The sequence below is a fragment of the Struthio camelus genome, chromosome 9 (assembly GCF_040807025.1).
Source record: "Struthio camelus isolate bStrCam1 chromosome 9, bStrCam1.hap1, whole genome shotgun sequence".
Classification (NCBI taxonomy): Eukaryota; Metazoa; Chordata; class Aves; order Struthioniformes; family Struthionidae; genus Struthio; species Struthio camelus.
The window spans coordinates 7,525,497-7,551,519 of NC_090950.1; the positions used below are offsets into that span (position 1 = coordinate 7,525,497).

The 26,023-nt window shown below is 46.8% G+C and overlaps 1 protein-coding gene and 1 long non-coding RNA gene across 2 annotated transcripts in view; both read right to left on the reverse strand.

Annotated features, from left to right (window-relative positions):
- Positions 1 to 261: 261 nt before the first annotated feature.
- Positions 262 to 4,566, reverse strand: LOC104140741 (uncharacterized). The gene is made up of 2 exons (XR_011142776.1): positions 1,069 to 4,566; positions 262 to 453 (listed from the first exon to the last, which is right to left on the reverse strand). It is a non-coding gene; the product is annotated as an uncharacterized lncRNA (long non-coding RNA).
- A 1,575-nt stretch (positions 4,567 to 6,141) lies between these two features.
- The window catches only part of ARHGEF4 (Rho guanine nucleotide exchange factor 4), a 232,115-nt gene continuing 212,233 nt past the window's right edge, over positions 6,142 to 26,023 (reverse strand). The window contains exons 8-16 of the mRNA XM_068953975.1: positions 20,184 to 20,363; positions 17,468 to 17,662; positions 16,246 to 16,425; positions 15,012 to 15,244; positions 13,467 to 13,596; positions 12,579 to 12,710; positions 11,150 to 11,393; positions 10,355 to 10,432; positions 6,142 to 7,881 (exon numbers count right to left, since the gene is read on the reverse strand). Of these exons, the coding sequence (XP_068810076.1) occupies positions 7,724 to 7,881; positions 10,355 to 10,432; positions 11,150 to 11,393; positions 12,579 to 12,710; positions 13,467 to 13,596; positions 15,012 to 15,244; positions 16,246 to 16,425; positions 17,468 to 17,662; positions 20,184 to 20,363 (1,530 nt within the window). The 3' untranslated portion in view covers positions 6,142 to 7,723. The remainder of the gene's footprint in view (positions 7,882 to 10,354; positions 10,433 to 11,149; positions 11,394 to 12,578; positions 12,711 to 13,466; positions 13,597 to 15,011; positions 15,245 to 16,245; positions 16,426 to 17,467; positions 17,663 to 20,183; positions 20,364 to 26,023) is intronic.

Genomic DNA, 26,023 nt, shown 5'->3' on the forward strand with positions numbered 1-26,023 from the left:
ATTGGGATGACAAGTGTATTGTTTGAGGTTACTGGAGGTGGAAGGACCGTTACCAAGCCTAGCTAATGGATGCGCGGATGCTAAGGTAGGCTGCCTCTTTTTTCTAAGAAAAGAGAGAAGAAGCAGTTGCTGAAAGGTGAAGGGGACTGTTAAGCACTCAGTCTAGTTAGGTAGCTACATTTGATTCTGGCGGATACAAAGGCTTGTTTTGTATCCGCCGTAATTGCCTTTTAATGGGAAGAGTACAGAATTAGACAGGAGAAAAGTTGATAGCTTGTTTATTTCCCATCTCACAAGTGTATATGTAAACAGTCATACGCACACGAGGGTATACAAGTCTGGGTTAAGTATCACAGGTATTTATCTGCACAGGCTGTAAAACAGGGAGCTGCTTTGGTAGCCGAGTTGTGCAAAAGAGAAGCCCGCTACGTGCAGAGGAAGAGAGCGGAGTCGCTGCAGGGAGGAAAACGACAGGAGAGTTATGCAAGGAGAACAAGCAGTCTGTATTTCTCCTAATAGCGCCAGCATTGCCAAAGCCGTGGGATTTTAATAACGTAGCTTCTTGTCAAGGGAACAGGTGGGAGACGTGGTAAAAAATAAAACGTGGTGTGAGGAGTTAATCCCAAGGCAGGGCAAGCTGTGATTGCTGCATCGCCAGGACGGGAAGCCCTTTGGCTTCTCATGATCCTAAAGCTATGCGGCTGGGAATACAAAGGCATGTGAAATCCATCTTGCTGCTTTGAAAAGTGTTCTTGAGCATGCACTAAGCCATCCGCCCACCCCCCATCCTGACCTCTAGTTAGCACTTGCAGTGAAAAAATGCCGAGGTGCATTCTGGCTTCTGCCATGTTGTATTTGTCTCTACCTTTTTGTGCTAGCTTTGTTCTGAAAAAGGTTGCATTGATTTCTCGCTGCTGCTTTGAAGATTGATTCCCTCCCCTGCGCTGTCAAACTGAATGAACAGAACTGCATCTTCAGTGGGCTCAAATCATCTGAAATGACTTCAAAAATTGTCGCTTAAGATCTGTCTGTTATCAAAAAGCCCTTATTCTTTAACCCATTACTTACCTGAAGACCTGATCCTACAGCTTTGCTCAGAGTGGTGGCTCTGGGGCACGGACTTTCTCCCTGGTGGGCTGGGACAGGACATCGTAATTGAGACCTTAACGAGCATGCCTACGTGGCACTGCTACCCATCCATGGCCGTGGCGCATCCTGCTAACTGTAGTAGAAAACACGAGTAGCAGCAGCTACAGGCGGAGGCTCCAGCAATTAAAAGCAGCATAAACAGCTCTGTTCTTAACACTGTAGAAATTATTGCAGTATTATTTTTCACTGTTGAAACAGGTATTGCAGTGCCATAACCCTCGTTAGCAGGTATGTGGCTAAACCTGACATAAGAATTCAAGGCAGTTGCAATAATAGCAGTAAAATAAGAAATCAGGACTTGCTGGAATCTCTACTATCTTGTAGATGCTGACAAAGTTGGTTCTTAGGCAATCTGTGTAGCAAGTGATATAATTTAAAGTACTGATATTTAGCAGAAAGTTGAGAGCTGTATTTAATTCTGCTGTTAAATGACCATATGCTTCCAGTAAAGTATATCCATAGGAGCACAGGCTGATATTTTGACTTACTCGGCAAAAGATAAAAGGCTTTTCATTAAGAAAAGCTGACTTCTGTCATTCTGGCATCCCGGGAAATAGGGTGACATTCTCAGTCTGGAGCTGAGATTTTTTTTGAATGTCTGTTACTCTTAGATGCCTCAATTTTTAGTTGTCCCAATTCATGATACGCAGGCCTGGCTTTCTGATGTTTTCAGGAAGCTGCTTGGACATGTGGATGCAGGTGGTCTCTGCATCACAGGCTTCTACATGACAGGTGGTGTGAAACGCTGGTTTTGTAGAGCAGCGTCCCGGACGGCCGGACCTACCCGCAGTTTATAGCAGTGAGGCGATGGACGAGGCCTGACTGGAACAGAAGTCTTCCCTGCCCTGCACCCGTTGCTCTTTGGGTGAAGGACAAAACAGAAAAGACCTTAAAGGCTGTGTCATGGAAACCTTTAGCTCCATGGGAATTGTTCCATTTGGTACTCTGATTTAGTTCAGAGACAGATAGTACTGTTTTTGATGCTATCAAAACTTGAAGCATAGGTATTTTTCCAGGGTATTACCCACCTATTCCGGTTCAGTTGTTCCACACTAGTAATGCAAAACAGAAAGGAAGATTTTTTTTTTTTTTCCTTTTTGTCAGTTACGAGCAGCAATTAAGACTCTTTGGCAGCCACAGGTCCTCTTTGTTTGACTGCCAGCTTCAGCAACTCATTCTTCTGTATTGGGTCACGTGCTTTGAATTCTGTGCCTTACTTGCCCAAGCGAAATCTGGGCAAATTTCACTCCTTGAGAGATGTGGCTGTTCTTCAGAAGATTTTTCCTAAACTGATAGCTACAGGAGAGAAGAAGAAGAAGGGGGGGGGGGGGGGGCAATCTCTTTATTCCACTTCATGCTGAAGTGTTTTTTGAGTAGTTGGGTAGGCTCTGCCCTGAAATTCTAGATAAGCAGCTGCTGTTCAGACTCGTGTCAGGAGTATCGGTTGGTTTTGCATGAAAACATGGTGTTCTGGCCATGTAAAATGTTCACCTCTGAAGGAGGAGAGGTGGGGGGTGGCGCCTGGTGTGGCTCCTTCATCGTGCTTCAGACGTGGCTTTTCCTTGGGAAGCCGATGAGATTGTTTTGTCGCTCGCAGCCCAGTAGCCCTGGCAGAGGGCACGCTTCACCTGTTGCTCTTATGCTAGAAGACCCCTCTATTAAGAGCTTAGGTGATGACCTTGTGAATCTGCCTAATGGGTATACATATAAACGCTTTCTCATGTACGCATGCTTTCTCCCCGATTAGCTTCACTTGTCAGTAAAATGCAAGTAACCCCATTCAAAATCGAGATGCCAGGGAAAAGGGGAGCGGAATGCAGCATCGGACAGGCTGTTACCACTTTCTAGCGTGTCTGCGTTTTACTGTTTAATCAGTAATTGAGGCGATGATAAGATGACTTGAATGTTTAAGATCAATGCCGGTTGCCTGTGAGCTGATATATACATTGTCTGTTTGGGACGTACTAGGTCTTGTGGTTAGTGAATCTGGAATTGCTCCTGGGTAGAAAACACAGGCTGAAATTCCTTAGTGAAAGCCTGCTCAGAGTTACCAACAGGTACATGGATATGTTGGTGTGTGGTAGGTATCTTGAGCAGTTAGTTCGAGTCTTACCTGTTTTATCAACGATGTCACTGCTGCAACGCCACCTGCTATGTTACAAAGTTTCTACCTCTGCCCATGATGTGATCAGTTTTTTCTAGGTGACTTGAGGCTTGCATAGGGAATTGGAGCCTGGCTCCAAATTGTTTCCAACCCTAGAATGATAGCTAAAGACACTTTTAAAAAATATTACCAATCAGCAGTTGAGTAGAGAACATATTTCTCTCTACCAGAAATAAATACCTTTCTCTCAGCTGGGTTTGGCAATTATAAAGCTGCCTATAGAAAGTTTCTCTTTATAAATCATGTGTGTGTACTGATAGCTATGAAATGAGTTCCGGAAGAGACGGTGAATAAGCTGATACACGAGTGAATGCACGTTTTACACTTTAAACTGTTGCTACCACTGTAGATGATAGTAGCCAATCCTTTATATGTGTGTAGGGGCCTGGAAGGCTGGTTTGTGTCTTGCCCCCAAAGCTGTGGATTTAAGGATGCTGGTTTCCGTGTTGCTGTAGCTCCATTTAGTCCAGTAGAATAGCTCTGGGCTTGTCCTGGTTTGAATTCAGTGTAGGTGTAACGCTGAGTGTCTGTATAAAGTAAATACAAACTTAAAACATCAGCAATTGCAACAAGGGAAATGTCAGTTAGATGTAGGAAGATATTTTTCGCAAGGTGGATGGCGAGGTACTGGCCCGGGGCCCAGAGAGGCTGGGGCAGCTCCACCTTGGATATACGCAGCCAGCACCTGGCCCAGGCGATGAGGAGCCTGAGGCAGCGTCGGTGTTGGCCTTGCTTGGGGTGGGGGGGATCTGGAATTGCACTAGTTGCCCTTCAGGCCTCCACCAACCTAAATTAGGCTGATTGATTGACGCAAGCCTTCCTTGCTACACTGCTCATAAGCTCAGAGAAGCGCTCGTTTCACACGCCAACACATTTTTCTTCCTGGCCAATCAAAACCAACACATCAAGTTGGGGGGGGGGGCAGACACTTGGGGTAAACACACACGGACAGCGCTGCCTGTCACACAGCTGCTCTCTGCAGCAGGCTGACCCTGCGCTGGTGCTGGCGCTACAGCGAGGGCAAGCCCATGCGATGACTGCTGTGCAGTTGCTTCACGGTAGGCTGTGGGTGTCAGGCGGGTTAAATGACCTTTCCTAACTTCTCGTTTTTTTGGGGGGGGGGGTAGTTGCTGAAGGCCTGACACAGATGAGTGGCCGTGTTGACAAGTACCCTGCAGCCACGGGCATCGCAGACGTGCCTCTGGGGAGGCCGCTCGCTCGAGCACGCCAGGTCGGTGAGCGGGGGGGGGGGGGGGGGGTTCCCTGAAGGCCAAGCCTGCATGCCAAAAGTGGTGTGCCTGTTAGCAGGCCAAATGGTTTTTGTTGTACAGTGTTACGCTAATATTGTTGCAGCTGTGAGCCCACTGGGCTGCAGAGTAACACCCCCCCCCCGGCCCGGGGAGGGGCATACACCAGCTGGTGTCTGGTTTGGCTGTTTGAGTTAAAACAAGCGCTGCAGCACAGCAGACTTCGCATGCCCCCCCCAAGGTGGGTCGGTGGCAGACAGCATTGGTGCTTGGCCACAGCCTGCAGGCTCTGCCAGCAGCACCGCTGCGCACAAGCAGCTTTTAAGTGGCCGGGGTTGGGGCACACCATGCCATGTAATACCACTGGGACCCAAAGCAGAAGGGTGTGCCCCCCCCCCCCCCCCCCAGCCATGGGGGCTCTCGTGAGCAAAATCACTACAGCTTATTTCAGGTTGAGACCCAACTGTGCAAGACTGACCTGTGGACTTGTAAAGGTAGGCAGCTGCTGCTACAGGTGGTATTGGATGGGGGGGGTGCCTTAGGTAGGGCTCATTTAGGGTCTGTGGTTTGAAAGGGCAAGAGGTGAGGCTGGGTGACTCGCAGCACTGTAAGGCTCAAACTATTGAAGCAATGTGCCAATGCAAGTTCTGTTTGGTAGGGAAAACCCCCTCTTGGTTTTGCAGCAGGTGAAGGACATGCCTGTAAGCAGCCCACTGTGGCTTGCCAACTGCTGCATGCAATTACAGATGCATTTGGAAACGAAAACTATTATAGAGCAGACATGTGACCGACTGCGCTGATTGGCGCCACTGCTGGGCAGCACCCAGAAGACTCTGCTTCAGGTTTGGTAAGCCCTCTTTTCCTCTGCTGCTTGGGGGCAGGTTGGGGGGGGGGGGCAAGTGTCCCACAGGCAGGCATCTCCTGTGCTTCTCTAGAGGATGGCCCTGGGTGGCGATGTTGCATCCATTTGCCCTGCCTAGGAGGGGAAGGGGGAAAAAAAAAAAAAAAAAACACAACCATGTAGCTGTGCCATTCCCCACGGCCCCACGGTAGGCTGTGCAGGTGAGCAGGCCCCTGGAGGGGCTGGTTTGTCAGTCAAGGATTTGTCTTCCTTCCTGGCACTGGCTTGTTCGCTTTCATTTCATACTGCTCAAATTGGACTCAAGCTCCCCCTGTAGCTTGTTTCTGCTTTTCTAGATAGCCTTGCCATTTAAGTAGCCACCATAGGTATGGTCTGATTTCCACCCCCCCCCCCCCCCAAAAAAAACCTTTTTCAGTTTTAATAGCAACCAAATTAGTGTTGCATAAGACTGCTGACAGGTTTCAGTACTAGGACGAATTTGGGAGTTGGCTGTCAGTGTCATGCGAGCCATGACCAAGGTTTTGAGCAACAGGCACATCTCCAGGGCCTTGTCTGCGCTGAGCAGCTGCCGTCCGAAGGAGGGCTGTGCTGAGCACGTAACCTTCTAGCACGGCCTCCACTCATTAGTTTCTCTCGAAGCTGCAAGAGCAAAACTCTGCTGTGACGTTGAGGAGAAACAACAGCTTACACAGACAGACAGGTCAGACACAAACACAGGCTGAGAGTCACTTTTACAAGTTTCTTTATGAAATTAAATGTAGCCCCTGATCCGGGGGGAGATATAGTGCAAGAATGACTTTGTACATGCTACTGAATTCAGCTATCCCTGGATGACCAGACTTTGGTCAGCTACAGCATCAACAAACACTGGATCGTTGAGCATTGCAGGCGGTTAGTGCTCGCTCCCAGTGGCGTCATGTCGGAGCGAGTGGGTGGCTTCCTTCCACTGCCACAGGACGTCTCCTAAGCTCGGGAATTCAGTCAGTATGGCTTCTAACCCTCACTGTGGTAAGGCAAATCTTTCCTTTTGCTAACCAAGAGTTAAATGAAGTCTTTTGGCCACAGGTTTGAAACCTGGGTACCTAAAACTGAGGCTCGCTCTTTATGCCAGATTTCAGCGTTTTTGTAAGTGGCCTGAAGTTTATTTTAAAAGTGTCAAAAACCTGTAATAATACCCCTTGAACTGAGGGGGCTGCAGGAATTGGCATAAAGGTCACGCTGTTAGTATTTCAGAGCTGAACTGCAGACCCTGACTTCTGGGAGCTAGGTTTGCAAATATTGACTGAGCTTTTTGCTTTAAAAAAAAAAAAAAAGAAAGGAAAAGGAAAAAAAAAAGAAAAACAGACAAAACAGGCATCAAGTTAACAACATCTGACAAGACCAATTACAGACTTACAAAATACACAGTTCTGGTTTTTTTACCATAAATAAACACGTTACAAACAATGAGCATTTTCATTGGCCAGGAAATACGGCAGAATGATGGACAGACGAGAATCTAAGGAATTGAGTATGGTATTAATTTAGGCACATTTTTTCTCTAACTTACATAACTCAAAACTCCCTAGAGAGGTGTGTTTTTTTTTTTTTTTTTTTGAACTTTACTCATGCTGTAGGTTGATTGGCACCAGTAACATACTAATTTAGTTCATCAGTGTGTTGAACTAAAGGAAAGAAAAGGGTCCCAGGGTCAGACACTCAACGGGTGGCTGAGTGCCAGCAGAGGCTAGCTGAGGGGTTAGGAGTGTAGGATCATGTCCTTGATGAGAAACGCAGGGAAAGGGGGTGGGGGGGAGGAGAACAGAAGGGTCTGTCCTTACGCCTCCCCCTCCAAGGTGTATAAGGTGAGCAACACCGAACCGTTGTTCCGAACACGGCAGTGGACACTGAACCGGGAGCTGTATCAGCTGCCCTCCCCTCTCTGGCAGCTGCCAGACAGCAATAATGGGCACAGCTGGAAGGAATGATTCAAAACACAACTGGCAAGCAAAAATCGTTGCAGATGAAACACTTCAGGCTCCTGTGATCTCTTCCTGGAAGTTTGCCTCTTGGGCGCGGTGCAAGGCTGGCTTGATGGGACTGGCGTGCATACACGCACACACAGGTGCATGTGCCCACCTACACAGTGTCCCACCTCAGAGCCAGCGTGTTCAGTCGCTCTGCAAAATAAATAGGGAAGGAAGGAGCACGTGGGCTGTCCTCTGCAACCAAAGGAGTGGAAGAATCTGGGCTCCATCTCCCGGGACTGACGGATAAAGTGCTTTCTCAGAAGGGATTCAGGCACAAACATGGGGGCTGCCCTTATTTCCGGAAGGGGGTCAGCCTGCTGATGTTCTGCCAGAAGTTCGAGGGCTTGCGCTTGGGCTCTGCCAGCATAAAGACTTGCTGCTGAGGGAGAGTGGTAGGCAGGGTGGGATGCTTCTGACGCATCAGAAAGTCGTAGTACGGCCTGGTGACAGCTGCGATGACAAGGAGATGGGGAAGCACGTTAGTTCCGCACAGGTCCTGCCCCCCCACCCTGCCTCCTCCCTGTTAAAACTGCAGAGGTGTTAGTCCTCCAGTGCTAGCGTGCCTCACTTGGGTGGGGGGGGGGGGTGTGTCTCACTGTTACCTGTAGGTTCAGCGCTGCCTTTGACGTGCAGCAGTGAGGCACTGGAAGGCCTAGAAATGTCACATGTAACAACAGGTGTTTCTGTCAACACTACACCAGCGTGAAATAGCTGTAGCTCATCACCAGTGACAAACCTAACAGGTGACTTTGGGGGGGGGCAAAAAGAGCTGAAATGCATGCATTTCTGCCTATTACGACTTGCTGCAGTAGCAAAAGCCTTTGGCCTTGTAAAGAATTTTGAGTCTTAAGGGCCAGTGCGCAGCCTGGGGGCCTGCAGACAGGGCTGCCGGGGGGGGGGGGGGTATGTCCACCTTCTGCACTGCTGCTTGGCCCTGGTTACGCTGCTGCAAGCGGGAGGCAGGGGAACCTGCCTTTCTGTTGCTGCTGCTAAATCTCCCTCATCGCTCACAAAAAATGTAGATGAGCACATTCTCTGCGTGTGATATTTGTGCCAAAATTGTGGTTATTCCCATAGTGTTTCCAACAGGCCAAGCATAGCGCAACTGCCCAAGCAGGAATAGTCCATGCCGTAGTGGCCTTCTTTATAATTCTCTTTCTTTGTATCACATGGGCGACTAAAACTTACTCTTCAGTCCTTTACACAGGGAATGACAGATGGCTTGGCGAGCCGGGCTTCTAGGGTGATACATGAACCAGTCCTGGAATAGAAGCTGCTTGTATTTAGCTGTGGTTTCTGGCAGAGCGCTCAATGCTCAGGTGCAAAGCATGTCTCCAGGACATACATAGGAAATGGTTTCCTGACTCTGCCGTTCTGGAGCTGCCAGGAACTGTACTGCAAATTGTTTCATCTGAGCTCACCATCTGGCCTACAATCGTTTGTTAATGTCATTTGATTGAAACGATTCCTCTTTTGTGTACGTGTGTGTACGTGCACGTGTGTGTGTGCGTGCATGCGTGTACATGTACGTACGTGTGTACATGTGTGTGTGTACGTACGTGTGTGTGTGTACGTACGTGTGTACACGTACGTGTGTGTTACGTGTGTGTGTACAAGTGTGTACATGTGTACATATTATTCTTCTATATAGATAGATAAATATGTGTGTGTGTATGTATGTGTGTGTGTGTGTATATATATATATGTATGTATGTGTGTGTGTGTGTGTGTGTGTGTGTGTGTGTGTGTGTGTGTGTGTGTGTGTATATGTGTGTGTGTGTGTGTGTGTGTGTGTGTATATATATATATATATATATATATATTCCTGTACACAGATTATATATAAGAAAGATATAAAAACAGAGCTTACGCTGAGAAAAGGCACAGGCAGCTGAAGATGGCAAGTCACTAGCACTGATCAGTGAAATTAATTTCACCAGCACCTTGTTCTGCACATCAGTGAAACAGCATTTTTTTAGCAAGCAAACAAAAAAAAAATTTACACTGAACCAAAGGACTAGGTAAAATAGCATCGTGTCTGAGCCTTGCCAGTGTATTTAAAAAAAAAAAAAAAAAAAGGAAAAAGGAAAAAAAAAAAAAAGGCTGCCACTTGCTTTTGTTTTTCTGACTCCTGGATAAAGTAATTCTTTATGACACTGGTTCCAGTCTTAATGCTGTGTCTCCTTGGTCAATCTAAATTTGATGTATAGGAGATGGCTTTACCAGCCACATATTTTACCATTTACCAACTGAGAGCTAATGCAACATTATGGCTTATAGTTACCAGATTTTCTTTGCAGTGTTTAGCTCTGCACTCTTAGCTGAAAAAGATATAACTCTGGAAGACACCAAGAAGGACAATGTCTGTATGACCAAGAAAGAACGTTTGCCACTTCTTATTAGAAGGAAAAAGTGACTAAAATTTTAAATAAGGAAAAATTAAGATTTGGAAAATTCTGAAAACCTGCAGCGAGATTAAAAAAACTCAGATGGTTGCCTACTGGGTGCATCTTAGATGCTGAATATGACGTTGTTGATGGCCTTCGGTCTCACTGATGGAACGTACTGATGGCGTATATTTGCTGCTCTTTTATCTTTGACCAGACTGTTTTAACTTTCTATAGCTCTGCATGCTGGGAATGATTGCTTCAGCCCAAGTAGCGCCATCTGTTTTGCTACCTTCTCTACAACTTTTCCTTTTTATCTAACCGTGAAAAAAACAGAATGAAGCTCTCAGCACTGCAAGCAGCAGTTGCTCATCAAATTAAGGCTTAAAGAAAAACAACAAAGCCCTGAAAGGAAGCTGGAATAATTCAGCCACCAGTCACGCAGAAGAGAGAATTCCATGTTCTACCCCCCCCCCCCCCCCCCCACCGCTCTGCCCTGTGGTCTAGCAGCCATGGTATGTGCAGCAATGACTCACCCTTAGGCTTCCCAGTGTGGTGCTGCTTGCTGGCGTTCAGCATTGCCTGCTTTTTCTGCACCTCTGTGATTGAAAAACCTTGAAGATAAAATAGAGTCTGTCAGCAGCAAGTCACGTTTCTGCAGCTCATGGGAACAGAGGGGCATGGACAGCAGGGGAAACAAGGGTTGGAACGTGCCTGGGGTGGGAGGCACAAGCCTGAATTACTCCTGGAGCGGCGGAGGGGCACGTACTGCTCACCCCAGCCTGCTGCGGCACAGCTCTCCCCCCCCTCTCATGCTAGGTTTCCTGCCTGCCTGCCCACCCCCTGTCCCTCTCCCCCCCGCTTCAGCCAGCCCAGACCTGTTGTGGTTCAAATCTCATCCGATCACCTATGTCTGGATGAAGCAATATTTAGACAAAAGAATGACAACCTTCTCTTGCAGCGAGAACCCTTGACTGAACCTGTTCTGTATCAGTACGGCCAAGCTGAGCTCTTGCCCTGTATTTCAAAATAATTCAAGCTGCGTATAACGTACTGACTATTTTGTCAGCCCTGCCTGAACTCATTAAAGACGCATCAAGCTCCCAGGAGCCCCGTACTGCAGTGGCTGCTCACTGTGGTTTGAGGTTTTCTTCTTTCAGCAGTGGTACAAGAAGTAAAGAGAGACGCTTCATTCAGAATGTGCAAGTGTGCAGCCCAGAGATGGACTGGAGTACCTACTGTCTTTCCCTTTATGCCTATGTTTTGGCTGGTGTCAAAAAAAAACAAAAAAAAACAAACAAACCAAAAACCCTGCATTGTTCTTTCCATACCAGTCTCCTGGTCAAGCTGAACCTGTCTCCTTTCATTCTCAAATGCCTTCAGCCAGCGCTGTTTCTGCTCAGGCTTTTTTGCACAGAATAAGTGGACTTCCTCAGTGTCTCGGCAGTGCAGCTTAAATGCATTTTTCACGCTGATGTTGAAGTCCTTGTCCTTCCCATCCTCTACATCCAGTATTTCCATGTCATCCATGTTGATCCGACTTTTGTAATACAAGATGTCCCGGCGCAGAAGATCCTGTAAGAGAGATCACATAGTCATACTGATTTTGCTGTTTCCTATCCTCTTCCCTTCCTTAGAGCTTCCTTTTCTTCTTCGATAGGCTGGAATTTTTAGTCGTCTTAGTGGTCATTACAGTCCTGTAAGAAAAACTGATACAGGATTTGAATCTATGGAATTGTAGAGCTTTTTGATAGCATCGGCAGTGAGGGGACTTGCATGATTTTTGTCTGCTGCTGGGGTCAGGATAGGCGGCCACGTACAGTCGCATTGAGGATCTCTGTCAATGTGAAGGAACGAGCTTCGTCTTGGACTTGCTCCTAGAGCTTCATTCAGGTCTAGTATCTTGCACCAGAGTAAAAGCAGTGTTGGAAAGTAGAATTTGTATCCAACAATCCACACTAGAAAGCTAAAAAATCCTGGTTGGCTTTTGTTTTTTTCATTTTGCCAATGGAAAGTAAATTTGATAGCAGTGATAAAACAGTTAGGGTTTTGTATCTTAATTTACCTGGAGTCCGAGAGAGAGAGAGAGAGAGAGAGAGAACGCGCGAAGGTCGATATGCCACAGATTATATGCAAAACAAACACTGAAACTCCTGTGGAAGAGACCTGACTCTTGTCCTAATAAGGAGCTTTAAAGAGCTGTGATTCCTCTCGCTGGTTAAATAGGATACCTGCCCTGTAGGTATGGAACTTAGCATAGGCTGTACTTAAAAGACTTCCACCTGTGTGGTTAACATGTTCTTATTGATGATCTAGGCCCACAGCTCTTACAGTAAAGCTGCAGTTGCCTTCTAAATATGATCATGTTAATGTGACTGTAAAGTGCAATTGAAAAAAATTAGTATTTAAAACAAAATGGTTGAAAATGCTGATGCTTGATTTGTATAAAGTAAACCCATACACCAGGGCTAGAAGCAGCACACTGCTTTCCTCTTCTTGCTACAAGAATTTGGCCACCAGTTAGTTAGTTCCTGTAGCTTATTTATGTGCTTGGGCACACAGAAGAGCACGATGCCAGGGAGAACACTGAAGCGCATGAACATAAAGCTCTGTCTGCCAGGAGCACATACAAATACCAGAAGTAGACAGGTATAGAACAAAAAAAAAAAAAACAAAAAACACCTGAACTGAGGGATGTGAGCTGACTTGAGTGCATTAGCCTTGTAATAAACAGAAATTATGCCTCGTTATTCAGCTTACCTTCTTGCAGCAGACAAGCTGGTGATCGAAGAGGAAGAACATCCTCTGTTGGCTCTTGGCTTGAGGATGGGAGACTTTGGCTAATTCCCCAGAATAGATGAGTTCTGAGCTTCTGACTAGGACATCTTCACCCTGAGAGCAGAACAAAGAAGAGGTTGGTCTGTGCCATCCCAGAACAAGGGAGAAGAAGAAATCAGCCTGTAGCCTCATAGGAGAACCTCAGTTTGGCTGTGCAGCCGTCACGTCTGGCCTTCTGCTGGTGAAACGCTCTCCTAGGAATGAGAGGGAGCCTCTGTGATGGAGAACAGTCCTTGTTACATCAGCAGGGACAGTGTGTGTGTGCCCTTGGTACCCAGGGAATGTGAATTTTGCTGGTGAAATAGGGTATCAAATGAAAAAAGCTCTTTTTCCAAAGAGTGTGTTCAGGAAAGCTGATCCTTAAGCTCCATCCCTAACATGAGAGGAGCAACATAAGCAGATAGATGAGAACTTCACCTGACATCCTTGGGGCGGAAGACTGCATTTCTGCAAGAATAACATGCCTTAAGCACTACGGGATAGTTCTGCCCGTCTTGACAGTTGGAAATCACTTAGATAAAACGGAGGACAGGAGGAAAAGGATAGAATTGCACCAGTCTGCATGCCAGTTTCATTCTACAGGGAAACAAAAATCCCAGGAAACGTTCAAGAGGCAGATGGTGGGTTATGTGTTAGACCTTTTAGGTAATGCTAGAAGATCACAGCTGTTTAAACCAAATGTGGAGGAGCAGCACAACTGAGCCAGGGACAGTAATCTACATACAGTAGCTGCTGTAGGCAAAAGTCATCGTGAGGAAGAGAGAGGAACCACAATACATTCAATTCACGGGGAAAGCTGGTCTCTCTTACCTCCCAGTCTTCTATTGAACTCTGCCACTGAGCAATTTTGTCAATGTTCTCCAGCCGCCGCTTTCTCTCGTTGATGAGTCGAGCAACGTTCTTCATAGCATTTAAGGCAGCTTCAACATCTTTAAAATCCCTACGGTACAGTAGAGCTGTTAGGCATGACTAGAAGACAAGCGCTTACTGTACCTACACGCCAAAGGAGAATAGTCTAGGGCTGGACAGCAGAAAACATGAGTTCCACTTGCAGTTCTAGCTCGGAGACGGCTGGGTGAATGGTTTTGAGGGCAGCTTTTCAGGAGAACCACGCTGCTTGTGAGGCACATAAAAGCAGCAGTCAGCTTATAGCCTTGTGGCAAATCCGGGCCCAATTTGTGAAAGAAAAGGGGCAAGCAATCAGATTTGGCCACGGAGGTGTAAAATACTAGTTGCTAGAAGAATCTCTCTTCTGTAGGGCTTTATGGGCCTTGTTTACCCAAAATAATAAAATATATTAATAATGCCACTCTGTTTCCTGGAGGAACTGGTTCTGTCACACAGTGGTAAAAGTTCAGAAATGATTGGCTTGGTTTCAGATAGGAGCTGTTAGTTTATCGAGAGGACAGGACAGAAGCCAGCCCACCCCACCCACTCACCATCTGTTGCTACCAGCTACTTCTAGAGTTGCTCAGCGTAGCTGTGAAAGCACTGGACTGCAGCAACTTGTCTCTAATGCAGTTTTCAAAACAGCTATTGTACTGCATTAAGTAGCTTTCTGTAAAGCAGTTAGCTTCAGAACAACATGTTTACAGATTCAGTAAGACATGCTTAAAACAGTTCTGAGAAATATCAGTGCTGAAATTAGGAAAGTAAAAATTCAGCTTAAATCACAATAGACCCAAATCAACGCTTTCCTCTGATATAACTTGTTTGTATTTTATTTCTGTAGCTAATTATTTCAGATGCTTTAGTTAATTGAGCCAATTGACCTTCACCCTGAAATGGAGCAGTAGGTTTCAAGCTTTTGATTGAGTCCTAAAGAAGCATCAAACTTTCACGTGCACCTTGAATGCTGTAGGCCAAGATCTCCCCCTGGGGAAAATAGGCAAAAAGTCATGACTGCCTCAAACCTTGGTGGGCGATGGCTTAGCGACATGAATGTTTTCGGTATATTCACCAGTGCTTTCAGAGGCAAAGATTTCAGCACCACAAACACAGGACACAGCTAACACCAAATGTCTGTTTCTGCTGGTATCACAGATATTAAAATGCGTGTGTGTGTGTGTGTGTGCGCGCACATACACACAAAATAATATAGAAAACATTTGTTAAGAGAAGGTGGGACTTTGCAGCTCCAGGTCTGCAGAACAGGCAGGAAAACCCACCGCTGCTGTAATGGAAAATGATGTATTTAATAGGAAAATACTTTTTATTTCTGGTTTCTAGAAGGTAACACAGAAGACTGGTGACTCAGTCAACCACTCTTGGCAAGCTGCCCTCAATGTACAAGTCTGCATTAGTCCACTTCCGCGAGGCTCCTCTCGCATCTCCCATCCCACCACGCTGGCCTACCTGTGCTGGGGATTGGTGTATTTGAGCAGTTCGGCCAGTTGCAATGGATATTTGCAGATTTTCTGCACAGGAGTTAGCAGAAACCCATCCAGAGAGATGTCGATCATCTTCTGCAGCAGGCGGCAGGCTTCGAAGAAGTAGACGTACTTGTTAACTTTGGTGAGTCGGGACAGCTCCATGCAGGCGTTGGGGTGGTTGTTGCAGTATTCAGAGTATATCTGAAACTCTGTTTGCTGCAACGGGAATAAAGGGAAGCAATTTAGCGTCCTTGTTCTTTTGGGTGATGGCCTGGCTCTGAAACTACTGTATGCACTCCTGTATCACATCTGGCTGTTTGGCAATTTGCATCCTCCCCCTGACACTTGGAAGCCAGAACACGTAAAGCTGGGGGTAGGGTGGGGTGGGGTATACTAGAAGGGTAAAGCACGTGCAGCTTATCTGAGAGACTTAAGACGTTCCCATATATTCTGGCCCACGTTCAGCTGAATGTTTCGAACGAACAAATCAGCAGTTGAATATACAGACCTGCAAAAAATGTAGGCGTAAACTCAGGCCCAGCTTAAGGGTCCTTCATTTTGGAGGCCCAGCATTGTCTGCAGCCCCAAACAAGGAACTCATCCTTCTGAAGAGCAATTACACAGCGCACGTAACCGTGGGCCTGGCTGGGTTCACTGTGTGTGCAAGGTAGTCACTTCATGGGCACACGGAGCATTTGCCCAGTCTTTGCTCTGCAGGTCTGATGTGCTTGCGGCTGCCGCTTTCTGGGTGCCCCACTGCCTCTGCATGCAAGAAAGTGGCCAGCTGACATGAAAGGAGAAATAGTGTCTCATATACCTCTTATCCGATCAAATGCCTTATCCTGTCTAATACAGAAAGTTCTGCCTTTTACAGGACGCCCAATGGATGGTTCTTTGGACCAAATGGCTTGGAGTGGACGGGGTCACAGTTCCCTAGAGCAGTACTGTCCGGCAGGGAATACAGAAATCAGAGGCTGAGGCACTTTGGAAACGTTCTCTCGGCAACCACAAGAACTAGAGGGTGTTTGGTTGGCGTTCCGCGTGTGCGTGCGCGTGCGTGCGTGTTGTTGGGTGGGGGAGGGAGGACCGTTTTTTCTTTTTTCTGGTTTGATTGGTTGGGTTTTTTAACCCACAGCTTCAGTTTTGTCAGAACACCCTCCAAACCCTCTGGACCAATCAGCTACCTCTTTTCCATTAGGTAAGTCAAATTCACTTACATATTCCAAGAAGCATGAGCCAACCTCACTCAAATGCGGGTGGTCTTTATTGAATTTCTTCTCTAGTGCTTTAACAAATTTCTTTTGGCACCTGTAGATGTCTTCAATATTCCCAAAGATTGTCTTCAGCTGTTCTTCTGTAAACATATCAGCCCTTTTGCGGCACTGCTTAATGTAACCCTAGGAGGAAAGCAAATCGAAAAGCATGCTGCACACGGGCTGTTAGGCCTTTGCATATCAGCAGAAAACGCTACAGACTGCAGTCAGTTGTACACGAGGTTCCTGTACCCCCTTGCTGTGTAAATGCATGCTTGAGTTATTTTTTTCCTCAAATAGCACCCAAGAATGGTAAAAATAGAAATCAAGCCACAGTGACATCACCGCCTTAAATGATACTGTAACCCACACTGGAAGGAGTCCCTGAGCTGTTCTCTATCTTGTTAGAAACATCTTTATCTGCCTGCAGGCTACTGGGTGTTCTGACCCCAGCACTGATGCACTGATAGTTTTACACACATAAATCCAGCTGAGGATCTGGTTTGGATGCCGGTATCAGGAAATGCCTGGCCGACTCCCGTAAGGAGAAAGGCACGAAGAACATGGGGCAGTCCTGGACGCCGCAGGAGGAAAGGCGTGCTTGATAAGGGTGCAGCGCCTTGTCCCAGCTGGCTCCCCTGGGAGGCACAATGTTTTTGTGTCGTTTCAGCGAAGGACTGTGTCCCTGCAAAACTGTTCTATCAATTGCCATCGTTTACCCCGTTGTACGTGACAGCATGTCTCTTCTGGAAGAGGTGTCAGGATATTTGGAAGTGAAAGACCTAATTGCCTGAACATCCCCCAGTTGTTTTGATCTGAACATATGACTTGCCCGAAGGCTGGGATCGCCGATTATGCTACCTCAGATCATATATTGAAGAGGACAGCAACGTTAGACGTTTACTCTTCTCTGGCTTGGGAAATTCCATTAATTCCATTTAATCCGAGCCCAACTGGGTACTCCAAATAAAGGGCCATTTGGAATACTGCTGTAATGAATTGTCCTCTCTTTTCTGAGCATGCAACATCATTTAGCAGAGCCGATTCTGATGGAATTACCACCTTGTTTTCAGAGGAGGGGGGAAAAATACCATCCTAGGAACCTTATCTCTGTGGGCAAGAACAGGACATACTCTTGTTTCCTGTAAAGATATTCTTAGGCTGGCTTCCCCCTTTATTCTCTTACCTCACAGATGTCCTTCAGATGCTTGATGTAGTCTCTCTCTGTGCTTATGATCTCATTGATGACGTTGGTCCTCATTTGATCCTTGGTGGTCTGCCCCATCCCAAAACGTCGTGTGCCACTGCTGGAGTCGTCCTCTTTGCCACCCTCTACCTTTAGAGGATAGTCTTCCATGGGTTCATCCTGGTTTACTCGGAGCTGCGCCAAACACACAAGGACGTCCACAGTTGGTATTGCTAACTTCTCCCAAAGGACGGAAGTTTGGAAGAGATGACCGAACGGCAGACAAAGACTGAGCTGGAATAAGGACTGAAGAGGAACGCTACATACATATTACCTGTAGACATCTCTCCCATGGCGGAGAAAGCTAAGGTCAGATAGATAGTTTTGGGAGGCTACTGTCAAGCCACATGATGACTGCTCCCAAGATGTGACATGCATGGTTTTGAGCAGGTATCTCCTGTGGACAGAAGTCACAGGAATGATATGAAGTCCTCCAGGACAAATCTATACAAAATCAGGGCAGAAAATGGTTTATCAAGTGAAATTTGCTTGGGTATTTGTGCAGGGGCTCCTAGGGCAGGAGAGGGGAACCAGTAAATAGCTGCTTTTTTTATTGCTTTATGGTTATTATCATATTAAAAATAACAGATGGCCTCTCAGTAGCTGCTCTCCCAAGATTATTTAAAGAGAATTTATTTTTTATATTAAAGTAAATACAGCTGCCAGTAGGCATATAACGTGGTTAAAAATGTCATTACATCGCAGGGCTGTGCGTGTAACTCATGGTTCCTCTAGAGTGCCCATGAGATGGCAGCACAGCACGAGCAGAGACAAAAACATCAGCGTTTGGTAGACAAGCTACACTACAGGGTCTACACTGTCAGTGGTACTGAACCACCTTAGTTAATGCCACACAATTATCAGAGCATTTCACTTACAAGCTTTCTTTTATTTGGTAGTATTGTAACAGCACGTTAAAGAGCTCTCAGAGTGCCTAGGGGAATGTTTTCTACGCAACTAAAATAATCCGTCTCAGCATAGAGAATAAATGAAAAAAATAGTGGGGAAAAAAAAAACTATGTCAGTCCTACTGTATCACTTTGCAAGCATGCATAAATATAAGCAGCTTTATTACAACGACACAGAGCTGCTTTTAAACTTTCAGTTTCCTCTAGGCAGGATTACTTGCCTCTTTTATACGTATATATTATACGTATATTTATATTATATAGATAGCTAGATTGATAGATATAGATATACACCCCTTGTCCACGTACGCGTAGATTACATTTACTCACTGTTTACAGTTGGCGAAACCCTGAAGATGAGGAATCCTTGTGTTCCTTCACTGTCAGCAGAACAACATTGGCCGGTCTCAAGCTCAGACCTTTGCCTGAAACTGATTCTGCGTAATGAACCGACCTGCAGATTTATCCTCACCCCCAAACATACAGGCCTTCCCAGCAGTAAGCTTAAGATCCAGTGATAATTGGCAGGAGATCTTCACATGGATACTTAAATAAGTGTTGTAATTACTCTGCTAAAAGAACCTGTTATTCTGCATCCCTAATGGCTAGCACTAACTAGTCTTATTTCCCCTGAAACATTATCTCATCACAGGCTTTTGCCAACCGGGACAACAATTCAACCTATCAGTAAATGAAAGAAAAAAAGGCCTGTGTTTTGACTCTGAAAAAAACAGTTCTGCCCCTGACAGTGCTGAGAGCTTAGTCCTAGTGATCTTACGTGCAAAAACATCCACTGTTGGGAACAATTACCCAGCTGAGACCGTCTCCTGCAAGCTATAGCAAAACATTTCAAAACTTTTATAGCAGTCTGCCCCACTTCTCCAAGGACTTTCGCTACAGCCACCGTATCGCCACCTTTCATGCTTCACCTGGTTTTGGGTTACTTGTGATCTAAGGTGACCTGGATAAGAAGCTAACGGGCTGACAGGCTCTTTGCCCTTGGACACCTAATCGCCTCTGCAGTACTGAAGAGACCGTCCTGGTGGTGAAATGGTGAAAGCAGTCAGCCATCCGCACTAACAATTACAGCCCAAAGAAAGGAAAAAAGCCTTTCTCCTCACAGAGAGAAAGGTAATGCACAGCAGTTAACCCAGACTTCTTTTGCCCCAAACTTGCACAGAGAATTCAGATGTGTTTTAGACTGCTCTGTCAAAAATGAATCTGACCTCTGCAGTGTACAACTTTGGCCTGTCTCGTCATCACAAGCTGTTTTTGCGTGGGATTTGTAGCCAACGCCAGGAGAGAGCCTTGGCCCAAAAACTGATCAAAATCAAGTGTTTCTTGTCCCCACTGGAGCAGGTGTCTCACATGACCTCCAAGGTACCGTTGCTTTCTTGTCGTTTTCCCCTCTGTTTTCAGCTGCCTGAAATAAAGTGCTCTGCTGTAGCCCACCAGCCTGATGCTTCTAAACCTCCAGGACTAGGGGTGGGCACGTGCTGGAGGCAGGTGGTTGCACACTTTGGGACGCGGCATAGCATTGGCACTAGTACCAGATGGATAAAGCTGAATTTGGTGCCCTGCTCATCCATACTGTACAGTAGCCACGTGTTTAGGAATGCTAACAAGCATGTGTTGAACCAGCTACCTCTAGGCGTGAAAGTACTCAGCGATCATTACACAATTCAAAGCCTGGGGAGGGGACACACCTGGAGCTAATAGAGAGGTGTGAAGAAACGTCAAGGTCTTACCCGTACGAAGCTGGCTGGAAACCAGCCTTCGCTGTCCAGAATCCTCCCCCACCACCACTCCTTGTTGGTAGCATCCATTACTTCAATGACATCGCCGGCCTTGAATCCCAGCTCCTGGTCATCCATCGTGACGTGGTCCCAGAGCGCTTCTGCATACACCACGCTGCCATCACTGATGAGCTGTGGACAGAGCAAGTCAAACTGTCAGCAGCCCACCCCAAGAGCCATGCCGTCAGCTACTGCCTGTCTGCAGCATAGGCATCATCTCAGCTGAGCCAAACAAACTGCCCACTGCTTACTCCTTGCAAGCAAAGTGAAAAGGAGCTGGTGCTAGTCTAGCGATTGCTTTGACTGAACTTGCTCTCAGTAGCGTTTCTTCAGCATCACTGGGGCACAATGCATTTATCCAATAAAAAGGTAACTTTGAGGCCGCAGAAACTCTTACTGGTGACTTTGCCTCAGCCAGCAAATTAGGCTCGGTGCTGCATTGTTGGTGGAGGCTGCTCTTGTGCAGCCTTGCTTTGGAAAGCCTTGAAAGCCAAGCATGAACTTCAATGTTTCCAGAGATGTACTTCAGAGCAGAAAGTATTCTGAGGCTTCAGACTTGGTCTAGGACGGATGGAGCTTCAAGTCTTTAAGGTGGTTAAACTTAGCACTTAAGCTCCTTAAAATAAATCTCCTGGAGCGTTTCAGTAATTCTCCTAAGGGCCAATGGTTATTTACAATACATATCAAAGAGGGCCTATCCTAGGGAAAAAAAAAAAAAAAAAAAAAAAGGAGCCCCGGCAATTGAAAGAAAAAAAAAACACCTGCCTAGAAACTGTGTGTGGGCCCTTCAACACAGTGATGATTGCATCCATGCAATCATCCATGCGTGCAGGATGCCGTTCTCAACTGTTCGCGCCTTAGCTACATTCTAGTTAAGTAACACTCAAGAACTGTTGTTGCAGTGGATCATTTTATTTGTAACCTGGCCCTGCTGGTCGCTACCACAGGACTGCCTGATGCCCACAGGTTTATCATGTCATAGAGTCTCCTCTGACCTTCAGTCACCACACAGACTCTTGCCTGAGCACGACTGCAGCTAGCTGTCAGAACACCTGAATTTCGGGCCTTTCTTCCCTGAGAAGGCAGAGGGTATATGGTAGTCCTGTTAAAAAGGACATTCGGGGTAGCCCTAGCCAATCTGTTAGAAGCTAACGAGTAGCTGTGAATTCCTGTTTTCTCTAGCAAAATGGTGCAACGATAGATTCTAGGAAGATGACGGTAAGTGTAGTCTGTGAGGCACTAGGGAGGAAGAGAAAACCTGTACAAAACACACCATCCTTGGTAATAACCTACATCATTGTGGCAGTATCACCCCAGCCATATAATGCACTTATCATGCATTCTGGGCGCCTTAGGTTGCTCGTTGTCGTGGTCGTCTACTGAATCATACAATCACTGGCGTTGGAAGGCTGCTCTGGAGATTATCTGGTCCAAGCCCCCTGCTCGAGCAGGGTTGCCTACAGCAGGTTACCCAGGACAGTGCCCAGTTGGGTTCTGAACGTCTCCAAGGATGGAGACTCCACAACCTCTCTGGGCAACCTGTTCCACTGTTTAATCACCCTCACAGGGAAGACGTGTTTTCTTATGTTCCAGTAGCATTTCCTATGTTTCAGTTTGTGCCCAGTACCTCTCATCCTCTCACCAGGCACCAGATTGAGAAGAGTCTGGCTTCCTCTTCTCCAGGCTAAACTGTTCCAGCTCTCACAGCCTCTCCTTGTATGAGAGCTGCTTCAGTCCCTTAGTTTTCTTTGTGGCCCTTCATGGGACTTACTCCTGTGCGTAAGTGTCTTTCTTGTAGCAGGGAGCCCAGAATTGGACACAGCACTGCTCTGGGTTAGTTTGCTTCTCCCATACCCTCACCAAAACAAAATACATGTTGTAAAAGAAAGTCGGAATAACCATTCATACAGTAAATCATAAAGTTAACTAGAGGTGTTTAAAAAAAAAAAAATCTAATACAGTCTGTCTTTGGATAGCAAATACCTTTTAACTGAAAGAGATAACAGCTTCATGCAGTGCATCCGTTTTGACAAAAAAAAAAGCCTTCAGGAGGACTGGAAAGAAGAGGAGACGAGAGGTTCCCACATATCTACAGGGCTAGCATGCTGATACCTTTTAACTGAAAGAGATAACAGCTTCATGCAGTGCATCCGTTTTGACAAAAAAAAAGCCTTCAGGAGGACTGGAAAGAAGAGGAGACGAGAGGTTCCCACATATCTACAGGGCTAGCATGCTGGTGCTCCCTGCTGTGCCTTCTTTCCATGGCCCTCCGCGGCACCACCACAGCACTCGGGTGCTTTCTTGCTGCAAGTTTCTGCTCTTCACAAAGACAAACAATTGCTAAGGTGAGGACCAACAGAGAACTTGCAGGACATGCCATCTGCCATACAGCCAGCAGAACAACGGAAAAATAATGTAGGAGTCTTAAATGGTGTGTCACTAGTCTAAACTACTCTAGCAAGGACAGGCTTTGATCACATGGCAAGTGGAGCAGTAGTTTTCTTAGTCTCAGAAAACCAGACTTCAGTTTCAGGTGACTACAGCTGAGCTGGACGGTTGGTGGAGGATGTCAGCTGCTCTCAGAAGAAAGCTCTGCTTCTTCATTAAGCAACATGCCTGTGCACGACGCACCCCTTTGATTCAGCCGTTCAGTGTCAGTGAGTACTGACCGTGTAAGACCACAAGCTGAGCCCAATTCCTCCCTTTGCGGGAAGAGGCAAGAAGTAGCATCCAGATGATGGGGGCTACGGACATGTTTGGAGCTACCATATCCAGCCACCTCTGTGGAGCAGAGCCGGTTAGTGCTGGTCTCACGTGGACTGGGGGAGAGTCGCCCTGCTCTGCAGGAACCTGACAATCAGGTCATCCTGGAGCGGCTGCCGAACCATGCTGAACTGGGTTAAGTATGCCTGTGGAGATGGGCTGATTACTGATCAGCCTGTGTGAGATGGGCTGTGGAGATGGGCTTTGTTCACTGATTAATGTATTTTTGGAGAGAGAGGCATTCAGAGGGCTTTTCAACATACAAATTATGACCAGTGCATAAAGAACATGGCACTTTTTGAAATGAAATACCTTTACTGAGTACTTAAGTATGCCAGGCTGAATCAGTGCTCTGAGCGTGAGGCGGCAGCTGGTGTACATGCCAGGACGGTGACCAGCCAGGGCTAAACGTGCTCCTCTGGAGCAGTCTGATGATCACACAGGCAGAGCACAGACGACACGAAGTCATTAACACCTTACAGTACCAAGCTGTCAGATCTCAACATCTTGACAAGAAGTCAAGAGGCCCACGGCCGACTTAGCATTAACAGCTTTTGGGAGTTGATACATCCAGCTCACAGGGGACAAAGCCACATGGTTCTCACCAGAGTTAATGAAAACTGCGTGACTAAGTAGTGAAACCTCAGCTGTTATTTTAATACACTAATGTTAGCATCTTAAATTCTATATATTCAAGAACAGCCGTACTGTCAATATGAGTTGCCAGATACATAAAGTCACGTCTGACCTACCAGCAGACTGGCCAAACACCCGCGGGCAAGCAGACGAGCCACTGCCACAGATGGTTCTCACTCAAAGCACTGACTAAAAAGACACCTGAAATACAGGCCAGGATTTGTTTAGCCAACGCTGAACACCGTGTTTGTAGGCAGGAAGGCTCAACAAGAGGGATTAAAGCAAGAAATAAAGAGAAAAAATACTTTATTTTTGCTTTGAACTGTCTCACTGACTTGAGCAGAGCAGTATTTGATGCACCTCCTCAGCCGCAGGCTGACAGGCTCTGCTCCGCTCCATCTCCCTGCGCTGCCTGAATCTGAGGTCCTGTGGTGAGGGTGAGGGGGGGGAGACACAGAGAGACTGAAAGGTATTCAATAACCAGAACATTCACTGCCTAATTTCCTGTTTAGCCCCTCAACCTACACCTTACATTATTTTTTTCAAATGTGTCCAGTTCAGTTCCTGGGCTCATACAGAAACACCAAACATACTCAGTTTAGCAGTCCCTCTCCCAGAGTAAATACTGAAGGGTAGCCATGAGCCACGGCTCGCGTTTGACAGCGCTGACGCTTCCACGGCACCAAACCGGCTACGTTACGGCGTGGCACTGCAGAGCGCTTCCAGCTTGCCATGGCTTCCTCCCTGAGGAGCTCACTGCTACTGGGGAAAAAGGGGCTAGGACTTTCCTTCCCTGTCCCAGGAGGGAAAAAGCACGCCCGGAGAAAAAAGGTTTTCTGCAAAACGCGTTAGAGTACTGCACAATCAGCCCGCTGTATCGTGAGAGCTGCCCATCTTCCAAAGAAGCACACGTTAAAGGCAATACTCATCATTTCCAACTGTGGCAGCTCCTAGGCTCAAAATGGCTCATCCACAACTTTGGATCTTCGCAATTAAAACAAGCTTTGAAAAACCACCGTTAATTTCCACAGGAAATAACATTTATGTTCTGATTTTGTAATATGAAGGACAAGTCAATACATGTTCTTGAAGAGCCCGTGTCTCCTGCCCTTAGCCAGTCTCTGGAAGGGAAACGTCAGAAAAGAGAAGATGCAAACCCCTACAGCTGCTACTGCTGCTTCCGCACTGCAACAAAAACAGAAGTTAAATACTTCTCTTTGTTTACAGAAAGGTTTAAGTCTGTAGGCGTTACTGTCTGCAAGCCAGATACAGTATTAACATTGACTCTGTGAAACTGAATATTGACTACAGCAGTTGCTGTAATACCGTATTAGCATTTTTCTATACCTGTAGCTGCTTTCCTTACTGCCTGTGCAGCTTCAACCATCCTTCTCATGTGCGGACGTGGCAGATGCGAAGGGAAGGAGCCAGGGAAGAAGTGCTTGCGAAGCACTTCTCAGAGCATCACAGAGGGGCCAGAGAGGGGATGGATGGGGGAGCCACGGCTTTGCTGCTCCAAGCGCTGCCCGTGCACAGGCTGAGCACATACTCCCAAAGGGGAGAAACAGCCAGGGCCTGCTGCAAATGGCTGCCCCAAATTAAGTCCATTATGCGCAGGCAGACAGACCTAGCTTGCTGAGCTCCTGGGCTGCACATCTGTTTGCATGCTAACTACCCCATCCCGGTTTGTCTGAGGCTGGACACCTTGATGTAATTACCTCCTATGTCCTGCTCTTGTTCTGACAGCAGCTGCGGGCAACATTTACAGAGATAAAAGATCTAGACAACTTACAGAAGGAGGGAGGAAGACTGCTTCAGGAAACATTTCACAGAATCACAGAATCGTTTAGGTTGGAAGGGACCTCTGGAGATCATCTCGTCCAACCTCCCTGCTCAAGCAGGGTCACCTAGAGCATATTGCCCAGGATCACATCCAGACGGGTTTTGAATATCTCCAGCGAAGGAGACTCCACCACCCCTCTGGGCAACCTGTTCCAATGCTCTGTCACCCTCACAGTGAAGAAGTTTTTTCTCAGGTTCAGATGGAACTTCCTGTGGTTCAGTTTCTGCCCATTGCCTCTTGTCCTGTCGCTGGGCACCACGGAGAAGAGGCTGGCCTCATCCTCTTGACACTCCCCCTTCAGATACTTGTACACGTTGATGAGATCCCCTCTCAATCTTCTCTTCTCCAGGCTGAACAGGCCCAGCTCTTGCAGTCTTTCTTCATAGGAGAGATGCTCCAGCCCTCTAATCATCTTGGTAGCCCTCCGCTGGACTCTCTCCAGGAGTGCCATGTCTCTCTTGTACTGGGGAGCCCAGAACTGGACACAGTACTCCAGGTGAGGCCTCACCAGGGCTGAATAGAGGGGCAGGATCACCTCCCTCGACCTGCT